We start from the raw sequence: 18267 nt of genomic DNA on the forward strand, positions 1-18267 counted from the left end.
AAAATATAAAAATTAACTTAATATCTAATTAAATATTAATAAAATATTTAAAATTAAATGTTTAATAGTTATCTAAAATATATTTAATATTTTGAAATAATCATAATTTTAAATTAAAGGATTTAAATTTCTAAACATTTTAATATAAAATATTAATTTTTCTGATTTATATTTAATTTTATATAATTTTTTTAAACTTTCTGGATTTAAAATTAATTAAAAACTAAATTTTAATTAAATAACGGCTCTGGCGGCGCCGGCGAGACACGTGGCTCAACGGAAACCATCCGATCGAACCACAAAAACAGCGGGGCGACGTGGCACAATGGGAACTGCAGGATCAATACGCGACGGCGCCAATGATTGGCGGCGGCGGTCGGCCACGCGTCAGCCGCAAAACGCTTCACATGGTTTCACTTAACCACGTCAACGATCAGCGGGCCCTGTTGGATATTCCGCTGATTCGATCTAACGGACGAGATCGAATCCCGCGTTCGATCTCAACGGAACGAGATCAGATGGTGAGGAATTCATCCCGCTATTCGGAACGGGCGGTCTATATCTCATCGGACGGATGACTGAACGAAGGATCAAGCCGAATCAAATGGCGGAATGACTCGATCTGGATCGTTGATCGAGCGATCAACGGTCCAGAAAATGTACACCTGAACCCTAATACGAAAAACGCCCTAGGAAGCATTTTTGGGCTCGTTCTCTCGATCGGATCAACTATTTTCGATGAAATTTTAAATACAGGTTAAGATAACGAACATAATTTCTGGGGGAGCGTTCGTTTGGCATAAAACAACCTATACATGAAGTTAAATAGATTGATCTAAAGTGAACTATATCTAAGTGTTTCGAAGGATTATACCGTTGGATCTTCAAAGTTTCTGGATGGATGAGCTTATAGACTGTCCAAGTGAAGATCCCTAGCACAAAATCGGGCCCGAAAACACCTGGATCGACTGCTACGAAGCTGGGACGGATTTGGTGGTGAGCTCGCCGGAAGATCGCCGCCGGTGACGTGCAACCACCTGGGTTTTATAGTGAAAAGATAGAAGAGGCCCTGGAGAGCTAAAACGAATAGAGAGTTCGTTCAGGGAGGCTGGGGCAAGTGAGAGAATGTGGAGATTCGAATCAGAGGCATTAGGGCATTTCCTCCCTATTTAAACGTCTCCAGGTTGAATCAATACCTAGGATTAAATGGCTGGACCTCCAGATGCTGCCATGTGTCGCTGGGAGTTGGTGGGAGCAGAAGCCAAGGACGGATCAAGGACATCCTACATGGAAAGGGTGTTTTGTCTTGATTTGAGCATATGGGTTTGTTCTAAGCCGCTTGATTAGGATCTGAGGGCTGGGGATCACTCTAGGAAACTTCTAGAGAATGTATTAACAGCTGGAAGAGTTTAGATTAAAGAGGATTAATTTTAAGGGGTTAATTAAGCCTATTAAGGGGTATTTTGACCACCCATTGACTGTCTGACCAGTCAATGCGCCCAGGGATGCTGAGGTGGCAGATGAAAGAGTGACTTGAAATGCTTTGGAAGGCTCGTAGTGGCTTAAGATCAAATAGTTAATGTTTGGGAAGGTTTCAAAGTGATTTGACCTAGTCTTGATTGTTGACTTGGTCAATATAACCATGGTTGGACTCAAAGCATATTCATTGGTGTTTAGGACATACATTGAAATAATATTAAGGTTATGGATGCGTTGGTTTGATGATGTAGCTTGATTTGATCCAAGTATGTCAAATTAGGCTAGACTTGAGTCATAGTTGACCAAGTCAACTAAAGATTGAGTCAAGGATATAATCAAGGTTCAAGCCTAAATCACTAAATGAACTAATCACAAAAGTTTGATATAGTAGTTTTCAGGGTTCAAATAGGCTATTCAAGTCAATTGAGCCTATTGGGCCCTTAATGGGCCATTGAGTCAATCATGGTTAACTTGGTCAACCACATAGGTCCAGGGTTTGAAAACGGGTTCAACAAGTTCGAAATAACATTTCAAAATCAAAGGAAGTGGTTCCAAGTCTTGGGGAAGTTATTTGGTTCAAAACACCTGTTTGGACCCTTAAAGGGCCTTTGGGTCAAACCTGTTGACTTGGTCAACCAGGTTGACCCAAGGGTGGGGAATGGGTCCAACATATTTGAAATGACATTTGAAACTTGCTGAAGGTGGTTGCATTCAAATTGAAGTTAATTTGGTTGGAAATCAATATTTGATCCCCCATAGGGGTATTTTGGTCATTTTGACCCCTGGTCAACTGGGGGTCAAAGTGGGTCTAGAAAAATGCAATTTAATGCTCAACATATCAAGATTAAAGGTCTGGAAGTGACTAGAGGCTTTGGTGAAAACTCTAAGGTCAGAATCTTCAAAGTGACAGGTTTAGTGGCATAGGCTGTAAATATTTGAAGGTTTTACAGACTATGGATTTTAATTAAGTTTCTGAGGTTAGAGACCTCAGAATGGACTCAAATTTGAAGGGTTTCCTCCAGAGATATGTCCTATCAGTATGCAACTGACAGACTCTGAATTGGAGGTCATTTAACTGGGTTTCAAAGTGTTTGGAATTCAATGGAAAAGATCTTTAGGGCAGGGCCTTAAGACTTTGAATTTGGCTTGATTGATCTAAGATCTAGGTAGATCCTAAGGTCTGAATAGATCTTAAAATTAGGAATCTAGAAGGATCCTAGAGCTTATGAAATTCCTAGAACTTGGAGTCCAGAAGAAGTTTAGGATCTAGAGTAGCTCCTAAGGTCTGAGCTTTAGAAGAATTCTAACATAGATCCTAAGTTCAAGATTCTAGGGGGATCCTAGAGTTTAAATTGATTTGGAAATTAAATTAATTTAGGTCCAAGAGTAGTCCAAGTGACCTCATACAAAAATGAGGTCAACATACCACTTAAGTTTGTCACCACCTAACCCGACCGGGATGGACCCCGCTCGTATCGGGCCGTGACGGAACATTCAAAATCCAGGATCTGGCTTTGGAATTTGCTTCAGACTTTCTTCCAAATATTAAATAGATAGAAAAACACAGAGCTACTATAAACACCCAAATACAGAACAGTTCATATATCTTTTTCTTTCATCAAAATAATCATATATAGATACAGTGCATGGCTTACAGACAGAAAGAACAGAACAGAACAGATAAGCCATGACTGTACAAAAATCAAAAGTACAAAATACCTAATCTCAGATCAGACTCTGAACTGCTAATCCAATACCTCATTCCCTTTCCCAGAACCTGAAAACCACGTAGAAAACAAGGATGAGCTAACAGCTCAGCAAGACATCACTCGCCAATCCAAATCATCAGAAATTCACATCAGAAATAGCCATATGAAAATCATAGAACAGATACTTGATCAATCATAAATCAAACAACTGATACAGAAAACTAAAGTCATATCGAATCAGAGTTCAGAACATATATCATAAAGCTTTCAAGTCACAGAGCAGACAGAATCGTACGGAATAACCATAATTGTATCGAAATCAGAATTCAGATAAAATCACATTCATATCAGATAATTCATATCAGATAGTTCATATCAGATTCAAACAGAATCGTACAGAAATCAGAAATCGTATATCATATAATTTATAAAATAGATCAGATAAGTCACATAACAGATTTCAGATTCCCAGACCCTTACAGAATCTCTACGGATTCTGACCCCTTATATCTCCCTTCCTTGACACTTACAGAATCTCGATGGATTCTGGCCCCTTATGTCTCCCTTCCCTGACACTTACAGAATCACAACAGATTCTGGCCCCTTATATCTCCCTTTGTGCTTATAACACCAGAACATAACAGAAGTTCACGGAATTCCGAAACAGGACTTATTTTAAGATTTCAGAGCTCATATCAAATTTTCCTGACACTTACAGAATCTCAAAGGATCCTAGCCCCTTATAACTCCCTTTTGATAGCACACAAACACTTCAATTCATTCAAGGAATCAATTCAGAAAAATCGGAATTCATACGAGATTTCAGCGGCATAACGGTAGTATACGGAATTTACACAAAATTTACAAATTCAGAAATTTATCAAATTACCACAGAACATTCATAACAATATTGTAAGACTTTCATTGTACTGACAAAACATTTTTCAACATCCTGATAATTTGCAGTTCAATTAAAACACCGCAGAATTCAAAATATCCGGTAAAAATCTTCCAGAAAATACTCAAAACGTGCATAATTATCATTTCAGAGACATACCAAAAGTTACGCGGTAAAACCTTTGTCAAAAGAAAATAATACCAGAAATTCGCTAACGGAAATAAAATTCGGAACAGAAAAGTCGTCAAAATCCTCGTTTCTGAAAATTGAGAAAGGCGGAAAGTGTCTTACCTCGAGTCGGTCAACTTTCCCAACTACGGCGACAGACGAAAACGGACGAAAGTCGTCCAAAAATCCACTTTTCCTCTTTTTCCTTCGTTTTTCTCTCTCCTGGGCTTTCTCTCTCTTCAAAATCGGCACTATTCAGATATTTAATACACAGGATCGTCCCGGGACGATCTCCCATATACACAGATCGTCCAGACGAAATTAAATGCCAATTTCATCATCACGGGACGAAACCCTCGGGTTTGGTTCGTCCCGACTGTTCGTCCCGACTCTTTCAGGTTCGTACAGACGAACATGCATATTTTCTTTACCATTTCTTCAGTTCATACAGACAGTTCGTCCCGACAGTTCTAGGTTCGTACAGACGAAAATGACAGATTTCTTCACAATTTCTTCAGTTCGTCCCGTACTAAGGCCAGTTCGTACGGGACTAACAACACTAAAAAAAACAGCTTTAACTCAAAAAAAAAATCAGCTTCGGAGGGGCTTTTACAGGCGGTCAGTGGCGACATCGATAGAAATCGATGGTGGTCTGATAGAAGTTTGATGAAAAAACCTAACAGAGATCAGGTGGCGATTTGACGATGAAAGTTTAGTGGTAGTTAGCCGACAAAAGTTTGTTAACAATGGTGCTTAGATGGAGCTCCATGATTTTTCAATGTTATCTTGAATTTCTAATCCAAGGTTCCAAGTTCTCCAAGTCCAAGTCTTTTCCCTCACAAAGGAAGAGGGAGACTATTTATAGATTTTTCGGAATGAAATGCCCAATAAATATGATGAAAATCTAAAGTAATTATGGAGTACTCAATCAGATAGGTTGTAATGAGTGCATTGATGATATAGCTTTCATTTAGCATTTAAGCACCTTAACGTATCAGAATTAAGAGATTTTAAGCACGTTGGATTCATATCATCAAGTTGCTCAATTTGACAATAAACATGCAAAATTTAAATATCATATGATCTTCTAATCGATGTATCTAAATTTTTGTAAACTTTAAGACCATGATTTGGGCTCATTTGTGCTCGAATTTGATCTTTTTATGTGGTTGCATTGGTCTAGTCGAGACATTCAACTCTTATATAAGTTTGCTGAAATTAAAGTTTGGAGGGTTCTATATTTAATTTTGTAATTTTTCAATTATACGTTTAGATTCGTGCATGGTCAAAGCAATTTTTTTTACTAATCATAAATAAACTTCATATTTTTATAAAAAATCATTATTCATATTTTCTTATAAATACATTTATTTTTTTTAAAAATTAATTTATTCATGAAAGTTTTGATATATCCTCAAAAAATTATCTTGATCGGGCACAAATCTTGAGGCAAAATCAACCCAGAAATTTCAAAAATTAAATTCGGGATCACCTGAAATTCGATTTCAGCAAACTTACAGTCAAACTGTGCGTCTCGGAAATACGAACCCAACGACACCAAATTCGACTCAATCCGAGCCCAAATGAGTCCAAATCAAGGACCCGAAGCGCTATTGAAAAGTTCGTATCACAATTTGAGTTACCAAACGGTTTCCAAATTTGATAAGCTTATAGTCGAATCGAGCGGCTCGACGAGACAAATCCAACAAGCCCAAGATCGCCAAATTCTGACATAATTAAGACTTTTAAATGTCTGATGAACGGTGCACAATCAAGGGATTCAATATCGGCCGTCAATTCGACCACTCCCTATTTACCCATGATTTCACACCTATTTACAAGTTATGTCACTCCAGAAAATCTATAAATAAACCCCTCATTTCTCATAAGAGGGGACCCAAGCTAGAAGAAGAGAAGAGAAGGATAGGAGGGAATAACTCCTCACCACCACTGAAGTTCTGCCCGACGCTAGAATTCTGCCGAACGCCTGAGTGACGCCGGAATTCTGCCGGGCTTCCAAGTAACGCCAGAATTTTGCCTAATCTCCGAACAACGCCAGAATTTTGCCCGACTTCCGAACGACGCAAGAGTTCTGCCCGACGCCAGAATTCAGCTCGATCTCCAAGTGACGCCGGAACTCTGCTATACATTGTAATTGGATCTCAATCAGGAATGTAAATTGACCGTCCTAAATTTTAAGGACGAATCAGCCTCTTGTACTTCAAACAAATACTAGTGGAATTATTTCAACTGGGCGTGACCCTGTGATTTTTTTCCCTTTCCAGGGTTTTCCACGTAAAAATCCTGGTGTTATTTTATCTTCTATTTGTGTGCTGAATATCCGTGCAACGCTAAGAAAAATACTTTCTAAGTCTATCGCCGTGTATATTCTAGTCCGCAACTAAATTTTAATATTAAATTTAATTTTATAAATAATATTTTTAAATTAATGCATGTATGCGGAATCTTCTTATAAGCATGATAATAACAATATCTTTTGTTCATAAAAGAAATAATTACGATCAATCTAAAAACATTAAACATAAAAGATAACTTCTTGTTCAGCCAAAATTTTTTCTTATTTATATAAAGAGTTTTTTTAATGGCTTCCTTCTTCCCTGTCATTGATATATGCTAATATGCCTATGCATACCGTCACCCAAGCCTCAATTACTAGATGATAAAAGTGTGTAGCACTGAAAATATTAATACAGCTCATCTTCTTCATATGTTAGTTGAGAGTTTATATTTAATGATTTTAGTGCGTCGAACCCTCACCCAAAGTGATAATAATTTTTAATTTTGAGTTGCTGCAGAATATTAAATTTGCCATCGTACGTTCTTCACCAAATTAAAATTTTGGCATATTCATTTTCAAGTGTGGAACGCATGTGCATATGTCGACCCTACCCACTAGCTGCATGGTTTCGCCGTCATTAGTGCCGGAAAATTATTACAAGCGGCAAACGGATTCGTTCGAGGCAAATTAAGATGCGTCATGTTACATGAAGCCTGATACATTAAGGTGACATGACGCGTACAAATTCACCTCCGAATGATCCAGATTGATCCAAACTGCAAGTAATAATCTCTCATTAGCGCGAACTTTTATTACGTCCTCTGACCGTACGTAGCTCTATGTTCGGTCAGAGGATTGTTACTCAGTTTTTGCTCGGTATTTGGTCGGTATTGTTAGGTATTGTTTGATAATAATGAGGGATACCACTCTGTGAAGATCAATACCGAGTAATACCAAGCAATACCGAGTAATCCCAAAAAATACCGAATTTTTTTCTAGGTATTTTTTGGGTATTGCTCGGTATTACTCGGTATTTTGTCTTCATATAATGATATTTCTCGTTATTATTGGTATTGCTCGGTATTTCTCGTTTTGTGTCTATAATCTTAGTGCCGGCCGAACGTAACTCTACCTACGTTCACCAGACTAAATAAAAGTTCCATTAGCGCGGGCCCACAGTTGGTGATTAACGCCCCTAATACCGGCGAATAAGAATCGAGGATGTTAAAGAAACAGAGCTGTCGTCACCATCCCTTCCGTTCCGTAATTTTCTACCTTCCACCAATTGGAATAATCCAAAACGTTGAACTTAGTCAGCCCACAAATACTAGTCAGCAATGCCCAGAGATATTTTTTCTTATTTTCACACCTATATAAGAAACCACGCGCAAAATTCACCAATCGTGGACGGTCCAGATTTCACGAACCACCGTAGGCACCATCGGCCAGATATTTGTCAGTGGACAAACACTTGTGGGCCCACCCTCCACTCAGGCCGGCAACACAAACTTTGTTTGCTATTCAGGAAACCACTTCCTCATTGCCATGTATTAGTCATATATTTTATTTATTTATTATTATTTTATTTTAATCAAGCGGTCTATTTAAAGGAAATCGTCGCCTTATTTTGGTCACGGTGAAGAGAATAGAGGAGAAGAAGAAGAGGAGACGAATTTTTCTTCTCCTTCTCTTCTCATTCTCTTAAATTTCGCTAACTTCTTTCTGTTGTTCTCTATCTATCGAATGGCTCGCGCTCTCTCCAATGGAAAGGTTCTCTTCGCCGCCCTCTCCGATGGGCTTGTTTTAAGTGGAAGGAGGTTTTCGTCGGCGGCAGCGGCTGCGGCTGCGGGAAGGGTTATGATGGAGGAGACGACGGTGTTGAGGAAGGGAGTAATGAAAACGGGAACGGCGACAGCAGATGAGGCGGCGATGTCTTGGATTCCCGATCCTGTGACTGGCTATTACCGGCCGGCGAACTGTCACAGGGAGACAGATCCGGCCGAGCTCCGCCAGATATTTCTCAAGAACAAGGCTTATGTTTAAGAGAGAAATTGATTGCGGTGGATTTTAGTGCCTTCGTTGCTCCTTTTTCAGCCTTGATGTTGTTGCTGTATGGTGTCATATTGTTTTTATTTTAATAATAATGCGCAGAGTTCTTAGTCATCTTGGATTAAAATTTGCTTACGATTTTTTTATTCGGTCAATTAATCTTTCTTTTCTTTTTGAAAATATGCAAAATAGTATTAAGAAAAAGGAAAGATACAAGCTATTATGTGATAGTCAATCTATTATAATCTTTCCTAATCATGTCAATAAAATTTGAAGGAAAAACACTATCAACAAAAACATCCCAAATAAATTCACCTAAGGGCTTGATTAAAACAGAAATTAGCAACTTTATTGTTATCTCTATAAATAAATAAATAAAAATTACATTCTTAAAAAACTTTAAAAAAGAAAAATCCAATCTACGAATTCTTTTATTTAAGTTTATTCAATTAGTAGTAGTACAAAGAAAAACATAAATAAAAATCACCTAAGATGGTTTGAAGAATATTGTTGAATAAAGCTGCTTTTTCATCTATTCCTTCATATATTATGACTCACTCACTGATTCCTGAAGGAGTTCTAAATGTTGTTGACATTAAAGGAATAGATATGAAATGGCTAAGAAAATTAAAGGTTACTCCTAAGGAAGTTTTATTTTGATGGAGACTTTTAAATAATGCTCTTCCTACAAATTTCTAGTTGAACTATAGAATATTGCAGGATTGCATAACCTGTCTGGGAGCTTATTAGGAAATTGAAGACCACCATCATATTGCAGTTCATTGCAACAAGTTAATTGAAGTTTTTGATATATTTAAACAATGGAGAATTCATTTACTAAAATTTCAAAGTTTATCTCTTTGTTGGTATAATATAGAGAAGGTTGCTTTTCTAATCCAGGATTTGTCAGAATCTATATTTCTTCAGTTTATCAAAATTGGAAAGTAAGAAATTATTTCAAGCATGGAAAGAAGGTTCCTTCACCTTCAATAATTGCAGCTCAAATTCTTTCTCAATCAATCCAACCACAATTTTTTCCAATTTGTAAGCACTAGGATATTAACTAGCATGATGTGTTGTTCAAAAATTGGAATCCCCATTCGACAGATTGGAGTATAACGTGGAGGGTATAGCAGTTGTATTGTGTGATCATAAAGGACTATTCTTACTAACATATGGAAATAAGTTAGTTCACTGAGATATTCAATATTCCAATCTATTTTTAACTCGACAAATTGCAAATCCATCACAATTGGTTAAAACATTTGCAATGTACAATATTGCAATTGCATCTCATCCCCCACTCTCATTGTCTCGCACGCTCCTCCTGTTCTAGTTTTTCGGTTTATGTCGTTGCTGCCTTGCTTAATGCTCGTTTTACCTTCTCCATCCTCATCAAAATAGGTTATTGTATCGGGTCGGGTCAACTGGATTGTCGACAGCTCGAGTTAGGGTCCAAGTTTTCAACCACCTAATCAAACGGGATGGTTCAAGTAAGATGGGTTCAAATCAAGTCAATTTTAGGCTGGACCTAAACTGATGCAGGACTACGTATGAATGCAATTAATTTCTTAAGAATTTGCACAACTCTTGATTAGAATAAAAGTGAAGAAACTATTAGCAGCTTAAACAACGAAATAAAATGGTCACGTCCGCTTAGGCTTAATCACATAACCAGATATTTGAAACTTTCAAAATGAAATAGAAAACAACATTATGCCAAAATAGTAGCTCCAATAAAAATCTCTAGTCTAACAGTGAGATTAGTAAACAAATGAATACACTCAAACCCTACGTTTACTAAGCTTAGCAGAAGCAGGAGGAATCGTCATTCATGACTACAATCAAACACAAGATAAAGTTAGACTCACGAAATAGGTTGAAAGGCGAAAGGAGAACCTTTTGTAAAGGAGCGGTGGAGATCCTCCACTCAACGCCTTCAAACTGCTCTTCGATTGCTTCTACCAACGTGTCCAGAATACGCTCTATGTAGTCTTCGACGGTGCGATCGATCCTTATATTAACGTCAAAGAAAGTCGACTGGAAAATGTCTACGAAATCATCATCGTCATAGGTTAGGCCGCATTCAATCTCCGGATCCGCCATCCATAAATGCTAGGTGACAAATCTCCTCACGACTTGATCATACACTTGAGTATTTAGAAGAGAAAGAAATTCCTCTTGCAACGTGAACGAGGGACGAGCCGGGGGGAATATGAAATAAGTTTCAAATTTTTGGAAGGAGAGGAGAGGGATTTAGGAGAGAAACTCTCAAATCCTAAATTCCGGTGGAGAGTTAACGAGAGAGGGAGGAGATTGGAGAGATAGGGGGCGGGTAGGGAGATAGGGGCCGACGACTATGAGGAGGGATTTGGGGGAAGTAAATGGAGTTGCCAAGTTTAGGTTTAGGAATTAGGAAAGGTTTGATTAGATTCAATTTAATTTGAAAATCAAACTGAATTATATTAGGAAACTTTCCTAAAATAGATTAAGACAAATAGGAAAGGATTTGAATCTTGAATTTAATTAATTTGGATTCCAAATTAATTTGAACTAAATTAAGAGATCCAAAGGGAGGCAAGTGGAGTGGGGCCGACGGTTTAGCCAAGCATGGCCGGCACCTAGGGGTGAGAGAGGGAGGGAATTAAGGAGACTTTAATGTTTCCTTAATTTTGGAGATTGGATTTAGAATTAATTAAGTCATCCTAATTAATTCAAAATTCGATGGAGGGAAATTTTGAAAACTTTTCTAAAATAGATTTTATAATTTATGAAAGAATTTGAATTTCAAAATTGAGAAAATTTAAATTCAAAGACTAACTAAATTATTGCAATCCAAAATTAGGAATTATCCAAAGTAGGTAATGGGATGGGAGAGGTCTAGGCCGGCGGTTGAATGGGGCGGGTAAGGGGCCGGCGACAAGGTGAAGATGTAGACGGTGTTTTAGTGGGTGGAAGGAAACAACTAAGGAGAAGTAATATCGTGAAGAAAGGTGGGAGATAGGGTAAGGTAAATAAAAGATATGAAACCACGAACCCTGCTGTCTCCAAGATTGGTGGGTGATGCGCCAATCTCCATCTCTAAGGGGTCTCTCTCCGATCTCTCAAGCTCTCTCAAGAACTCCCAAGCAAGAAGACAAAATTATCAAATAATCATTTATTAACCAAAAAATAATAAGCAAGGGGCTATAAATAGCCTAGTACAAGATACTAAAATAAAAGACGAACATGCCCTCGGGGCTTACATACGACATCCCTTTACTAAAAGGGTACAACGGGAAATAAAATAAAACAAATACAATGACACATAAATAAACATGACATGAATCAAAAGTACAATGACTCGATCGTGGCCGTAGATTGACGGTCACGCCTCTGATAAACCTTCCATGATATGATGTTCCCATCATAAACCCAACCCATTAACCCATTTTTAACACCCTATTCCAATTTATCTTTTTATTTTTGATTATCAAGGGTTTTACTTTGTGCTAATAAAAAATAAATAAGCATAAAATAAACCCATTTTACCAATCCTTCAGTTCTCGCAAACCAAAAGGAGTGTACTTGAATCCCTTGATAGCAGCAACTTGATCAACTATGTATAACATTACAATATACAATTCTCCTCAAGCGACCTTTCTGCATCAAAGAGATGAAATCATAATTCTGCAGGCTGAACAGAAACAAATCCAACTGTTCAAAATATTAAATTCAGTTTTTTAAAAAAAACCCATCATAGCAAGTATGCTGATCAAAAGGGGACTTCGTTCAGCAAATGACTTGAGCTAAGTTATAAATGCTGTCCGGTAACAAGAAAAAGTTTGATAAAATGAATAAATTTTCAATGTAAGAGAAAACAAAGAAGAAATGGAGTTAGTTCTAAACTGATTCTTCCCTACATCTCTACATGCTTCAAGGATATGTAATAATTGCAGTAGCAGTATGGTCACCAGGTCTTTTCCAAATTACCGTATTGGGATAAGATGCCTATTGCTGCAGTAAAAATAGTGATCCCTGCTGTCAGGGCAATGCCAGTTTCACTTGTCTTCCCTATCTTGGAAACCGGCAAAAAGCAGGGCTTAGAAGCTGTGAATTGTGAAGCCATTCTGCCATTTAATCAAATCAACTCAGGCTTCATTTGTGACAGTTTTTTCTGTTTCTTAAAGTAGCTTTTTAATTAAAAAATTTTAATTTTTGTACTAAAAAGTTACTTCATGAAGCAGGAAGAAAGCCGTCCCAAACTAAGCCTCAATATGTGCTCCAATTTAAGAAACTGTAGAATGGAATTCTAGGATAGAAATATGGCCTCCGCCTTCTCCGTGTTGGTTCTGCTAAATAAGCATTAAATTTAACTATTGCCGCGGCCTTTTGGTGTTTGGTTCCGATTGGAGCCTCCCCTGCCAAGTGAAAAGTAAAAAAAAATGTTCATGAAATCAACAGACCAACAGAGGACGTGCATCTTCATCAAAATAATACTAATAAAAAGAGAAAAACCATCAGATTTCAGGCAAGCCAGCACTTCACTCATTTTGTTGTAAGACGTAGTTGGGAGTAACTCAACTGTTAGAAGTGAGCTTAATGGTTTTATTATGTACAAGTGCGTGCTCAAACTTGAGAACTCTGCTAGTTCAATTTAATTTGAACCCAGCGTAAGCCTTATGGAAAAAATAATAAAATAACAATAATACATCAGTTATGGGTTGGAATCAAGAGTAGAGTAGAAGCTAGACAAACGTAAGAATTGTGTTCTCTAGAGCTAAATTTCTGTAAAAATAATAAACATCATTGAATGCCTTTTAATTTGATTTGAAATATAGAGTAGCAACACTAAACTGCAAATTGCCTATCATGGCATATTACACATCTACCTGGATTTATAGCGGCAGGCCAACTCGATTTTTGTGTCTTGATGAAGATTATCTGGTTATAGATGCCTACATTTTCTGCTTATAGATGACTACATCCTGTAGAGTATTTTATCATATTATGAAAGTTATTTGACATTAAAGCCATATTTGAATGCCCTGAGGACTATTTAGAGATTCTACTCCCATCGTAAATGTCGTCGAGCTAATGCCTTATGAATGTGTAAGGCAGCATGTTCTTCTTTCCTCCTTTGATTGAGATCGGTTCCTCTCCCTCCCCTCATTGAGCTGCATCAATAATGGTATTAGAACCAGCTTCCGAATTGTTGATTCAATGATTGCTTTTATGCTAAATCTATCTATCTAGAGTCCTTGATTTATTGTGTTCAGGTAAAAGCATATCTGCTAAATTATGCATTCCCCACAAATCTCTTCCTAAGTTTCTTATTTAAGACTTACAAGTGGCGTAGCTAGACTGTTAGACATGCATTCCCCACAAATCACCTAGAGTACATTTTTATTAGCCCTCCCACAAATGCGAAGTTGTTAGTGTTGTTGGCCAATGTAGGGCATAACAATTAGGCAAGACCATGAAGTGTTTGATTGTATACCCCTTTCAGCATTGTGGACACGCAAACTGCAAAGAGATTTTTCTGCAAATGTTTGCTTTAGTAAAAAGCTCCGACAAATGCTTGCTTTAGTAAAATGAAGTGCACATCCAAGAACTAATAAACACCCTAAACTTTAATATTCAGAAATCACTACAAGGCATATAAATACTTAATAATCTATATAGAAAATAAAGTTCTAAGAAGATTTATAGCATATTCAATCAAATATTAATAACAAAAAGCAGTGAAAGATAGTAAGCAAGTTAAACTTCAACTCCCAAGAGATAAAAGAGGTTTGATGCATACCTTAAATAAAGTTAGTATAAATAATTAATACAAATAATGTAGCACAACAGGAAAGAGCACATGAAAAGTTTGACGAGGTGTGCTGGAAGAGAAATGAACCAAAGAGGGTGGAGAAAGAAGCACACTTAATTATCAGAGAGACGAGAAAATAAAAGACGCTAAGTGCTATAAAAAGAAACAAAGAAGAAAACCACATAAGAGAAGCTCAGCAAAACAAATAACAAAAGAAAAAAGAACATATTGGAAACATCGATAAGGCAATAAAGTGACGGAGAAAATATACATTCGTAAGAAAAAAAAAGCATACTTACTTGATTGACAACAAAAGTAGGAAAGATTAGAGAAACAAACTACCACAAAAAAGAAATCAAGAAGAACTTCACTTAGGTTAAGGAAAGTAATGACAAAAATATGTATCCATCTTTATAAGCCACTTGAAGCGACGAACCAAATTACAGCAAATAACGCTGGGTCAATGGGAAAAGCACACAGTTAGCCGTGTTTATGATGCTTTTATCTCTTCCTCCTTTTCAATTGAATGTGGATCACAGAGTGACTACTTCCTACAAACATTCTCCTTATGCGCATACTCTATTGCACTTTTAACAATCTAACCCTTTGTTTGTTCCATAGATATTTTAAATACCTTAGCATAACCAAAGAATGAACATCATATTAGAATTACTTAGGACTACACATCATCATGATTCTATCTAGATGATAGCTGACAAAATCTCGAAGATAGTCCACTTCATCCCTTTTCAAAGCTACTTTTCGCATGCCACTAAAAAGTTCCTATAAGATAGTGGCTCTCTGATAGGAAACTCACCAAAACCAAGTAGATCCAATGTAAAATTGCTGTCCACAGCAGAAAAACAGCCAAAAACAGTAGGAAAGCAGGGAAAAACTGCAGAAAAATCCGAGAAAAGACTTGTATTTTACTAGTAGTTGCAAGGAAATAGCAAAGATACAATTGATCCTCAATTCGAGAGGAGGATCGATCTCTCCCAAATCTCTAGACGCCGCTAGAGCCCAAAGAAATCCTATTTCGTCGAGGCCTCTGTTAGCGCGGGCCCACAGTTGGTGATTAACGCCGTCGCCCAGAATTCCGGCCAAGAATCGAGGATGTTAGCAAGAGAGAGCTGTCGTCAGCAGCATCTCTTCCGTTTCGTAATTTTCTACCTTCCACCAATCGGAATAATCCAACACGTCCAACTTCGTCAGCGCATAAATACGAATCACCAATGCCGAGAGATATTTTTTCTTATTTTCACAACTATTTATAAAAAACCACGCGCAAAATTCACCAATCGTGGACGGTCCAGATTTCACGAACCACCGTAGGCACCGTAGGCCAGATATTTCTCAGTGGACAAACACTTGTGGGCCCACCCTCCACTCAGGCCGGCAACACAAACTTTGTTTGCTATTCAGGAAACCACTTCCTCATTGCCATGTATTTGTCATATATTTTATTTATTTATTTATTTATTATTATTTTATTTTAATCAAGCGGTCTATTTAAAGGAAATCGTCGCCTTGTTTTGGTCACGGTGAAGAGAATAGAGGAGAAGAAGAGGAAACGAATTTTTCATTCTTCTTTTCTTCTCATTCTCTTTTTAATTTCGCTCAGTTCTGTTGTTCTCTATCTATCCAATTAATGGCTCGCGCTCTCTCCAATGGAAAGGTTCTCTTCGCCGCCCTCTCCGATGGGCTTGTTTTAAGTGGAAAGAGGTTTTCGTCGGTGGCAGCTGCTGCGGGAAGGGTTATGATGGAGGAGACGACGGTGTTGAGGAAGGGAGTAAAGAAAACGGGAACGGCGACAGCAGATGAGGCGGCGATGTCTTGGATTCCCGATCCTGTCACTGGCTATTACCGGCCGGCGAACTGTCTTAGGGAGACAGATCCGGCCGAGCTCCGCCAGATATTTCTCAAGAACAAGGCTTATGTTTAAGAGATAAATTGATTGCGGTGGATTTTAATGGCTTCGTTGCTCCTTTTTCAGCCTTGATGTTGTTGTTGGATGAGTGTCATATTGTTTTTATTTTAATAATAATGCGCAGAGTTTTTAGTCATCTTGGATTAAAATTTGCTTACGATTTTTTTATTCGGTCAATTAATCTTTCTTTTCTTTTTGAAAATATGCAAAATAGCATTAATCAGAAAAAGGAAAGATACAAGTTACTATGTGATTGTCAATTTCTCATAATCTTTCTTAATCAAGTCAATAAAATTTGAAGGAAGAAAACTATCAACAAAAATATCCCAAATAAAATCACCTAATAGGGCTTGATGAGAACCACTCTATTGTTATACCTATAAACAAAATGAAAAATTACAATCTTAAATACTTCTAAAAATGAAAAATCTAATATATGAATTCTTTATTCAATTATATTCAATTAGTAGGAGTACATAGAAAAATCCAAAATAAAATCATCTAAGAGGGCTGGAAGAATATTATTGATTAAAGATGCTTTCTCATATGTTCCTTCAATTATTATGATTCTCTCATTGATTCTTAAAATTGTTCTAGATGATAATGACATGTTGCATAGAAACTTCTTATGGCTAAAGGAACGAGGAAGATATGGATTGCATAATATTTCTTGGAATATTCTATGTACTTCTGCTAATCAAGATGGTCCTGGAATACAAGGTGAAGTTGAAAGACAAGACTTATTAAGGGTTCGATTTGCTTGGAATTTCATTCAAAATTAGGACCGTCTTCTAAATTAATTAATTGTGGTAAAATATGGTAAAGATATCATGAAAGAAGAAATAAAAAGATGTTTATTGCCTACTTTGTGTATTATAAAGGATGGTGCTTGTTTTTAAGGCATATTATCATATGGAAGGTCATGAATGAAATAAAAATTAATATTAAAGATCATATTTGGATTCCTCGGGGAGAGGGAGAACGACTACACTATAGAGAGGAGGCAGAGTACAAATGGCTTACAAGGCACAATTATGGTCAAATCCCATCAGGGGACGCTGCGACATTGGACCCTAACATATCTGCAAAGCGTATAGAAAAATGCATCATTCCTTCATGCTGTGATTTTTTTCTACTCAAAGTCTTCCTCTTCCTTGATGTTTTTATACAGCCTTTTACACTTAGTGTCCTGTGGGCATATCATTTGCTTGAAGAATACACCATCCTCCTCCAAACCAGTCTTCATCTTCCTCAGCTTTTCCTCATTTTTTCTTTCTCAGCAGATATCAAATATTTACTTAGCTAAAATCCTACATATTGAGGAGCTTTCGCAGGTATTTTCATTTCAAAAAGGAGTGCCAACCCTAAACCTTAAATTTCAACGACAAACCTTTGAGTCGTGTCAGTCAAGCTGGTAAAATAAAAATAAAAATCCATATTGAATATCCATGTGTTCAATCCACGTGTCACGATTTAATTGAAATCTGGATGCAATGCTACGCCCAGAATCTGCACGTAATAATTTCTCTACCTCATGTGCTCTCATCTTTCTCTATGCATAAAATGATAGGATATGTCGCATGATTTCATATATTCGGAAGATCTATATCTCACTCAATTGCCTACCAGATTTGATAAGAAGCAACGCGCACATATAGTCGAAATCGAGGACATCCCTTTGATTTCCTGATTTAGGTAAGTCAAATGAGCTTGGATTCGATCAATAGGATTGAAATTGAGTCAAAATCGAACTCAATTTGCGTCAATTCGAGTTCAATTGGGTTTCCTAATGAGAATCAACTTAAAATATTGCATTCAACACATAATATATTATAATTGATTAGGTGTATTAGTTTTTTTATAGTTTTTCGTCCTCTATAGGGTTATTTATAGCTAATTTGTACACTCAGAGACTTCGTTTGAGACATCTTTTTTTATGCT

At 37.1% G+C, this 18267-nt stretch overlaps 2 protein-coding genes and 1 long non-coding RNA gene across 3 annotated transcripts; 2 read left to right on the forward strand and 1 right to left on the reverse strand.

The window, feature by feature from the left end:
• The first annotated feature begins 8169 nt into the window (after positions 1 to 8169).
• Positions 8170 to 8747, forward strand: LOC110095424 (late embryogenesis abundant protein Lea5-like). The gene has a single exon (XM_020820963.2). The coding sequence runs from the start codon at positions 8297 to 8299 to the stop codon at positions 8594 to 8596; it is 300 nt and encodes a 99-aa protein (XP_020676622.1). The 5' UTR covers positions 8170 to 8296; the 3' UTR covers positions 8597 to 8747.
• Positions 8748 to 9683: 936 nt separating this feature from the next.
• LOC114580867 lies at positions 9684 to 12961 on the reverse strand. The gene is made up of 3 exons (XR_003702481.1): positions 12575 to 12961; positions 12170 to 12244; positions 9684 to 10073 (listed from the first exon to the last, which is right to left on the reverse strand). It is a non-coding gene; the product is annotated as an uncharacterized LOC114580867 (long non-coding RNA).
• Positions 12962 to 15943: 2982 nt separating this feature from the next.
• Positions 15944 to 16475, forward strand: LOC110095419 (late embryogenesis abundant protein Lea5-like). The gene has a single exon (XM_020820955.2). It carries the CDS (start codon positions 16048 to 16050, stop codon positions 16339 to 16341), a length of 294 nt encoding a protein of 97 aa, XP_020676614.1. The 5' UTR covers positions 15944 to 16047; the 3' UTR covers positions 16342 to 16475.
• The last annotated feature ends 1792 nt before the right edge of the window (positions 16476 to 18267 follow it).

This window comes from Dendrobium catenatum, unplaced genomic scaffold (assembly GCF_001605985.2).
Source record: "Dendrobium catenatum unplaced genomic scaffold, ASM160598v2 fragScaff_scaffold_1355, whole genome shotgun sequence".
NCBI classification, from domain to species: Eukaryota; Viridiplantae; Streptophyta; class Magnoliopsida; order Asparagales; family Orchidaceae; genus Dendrobium; species Dendrobium catenatum.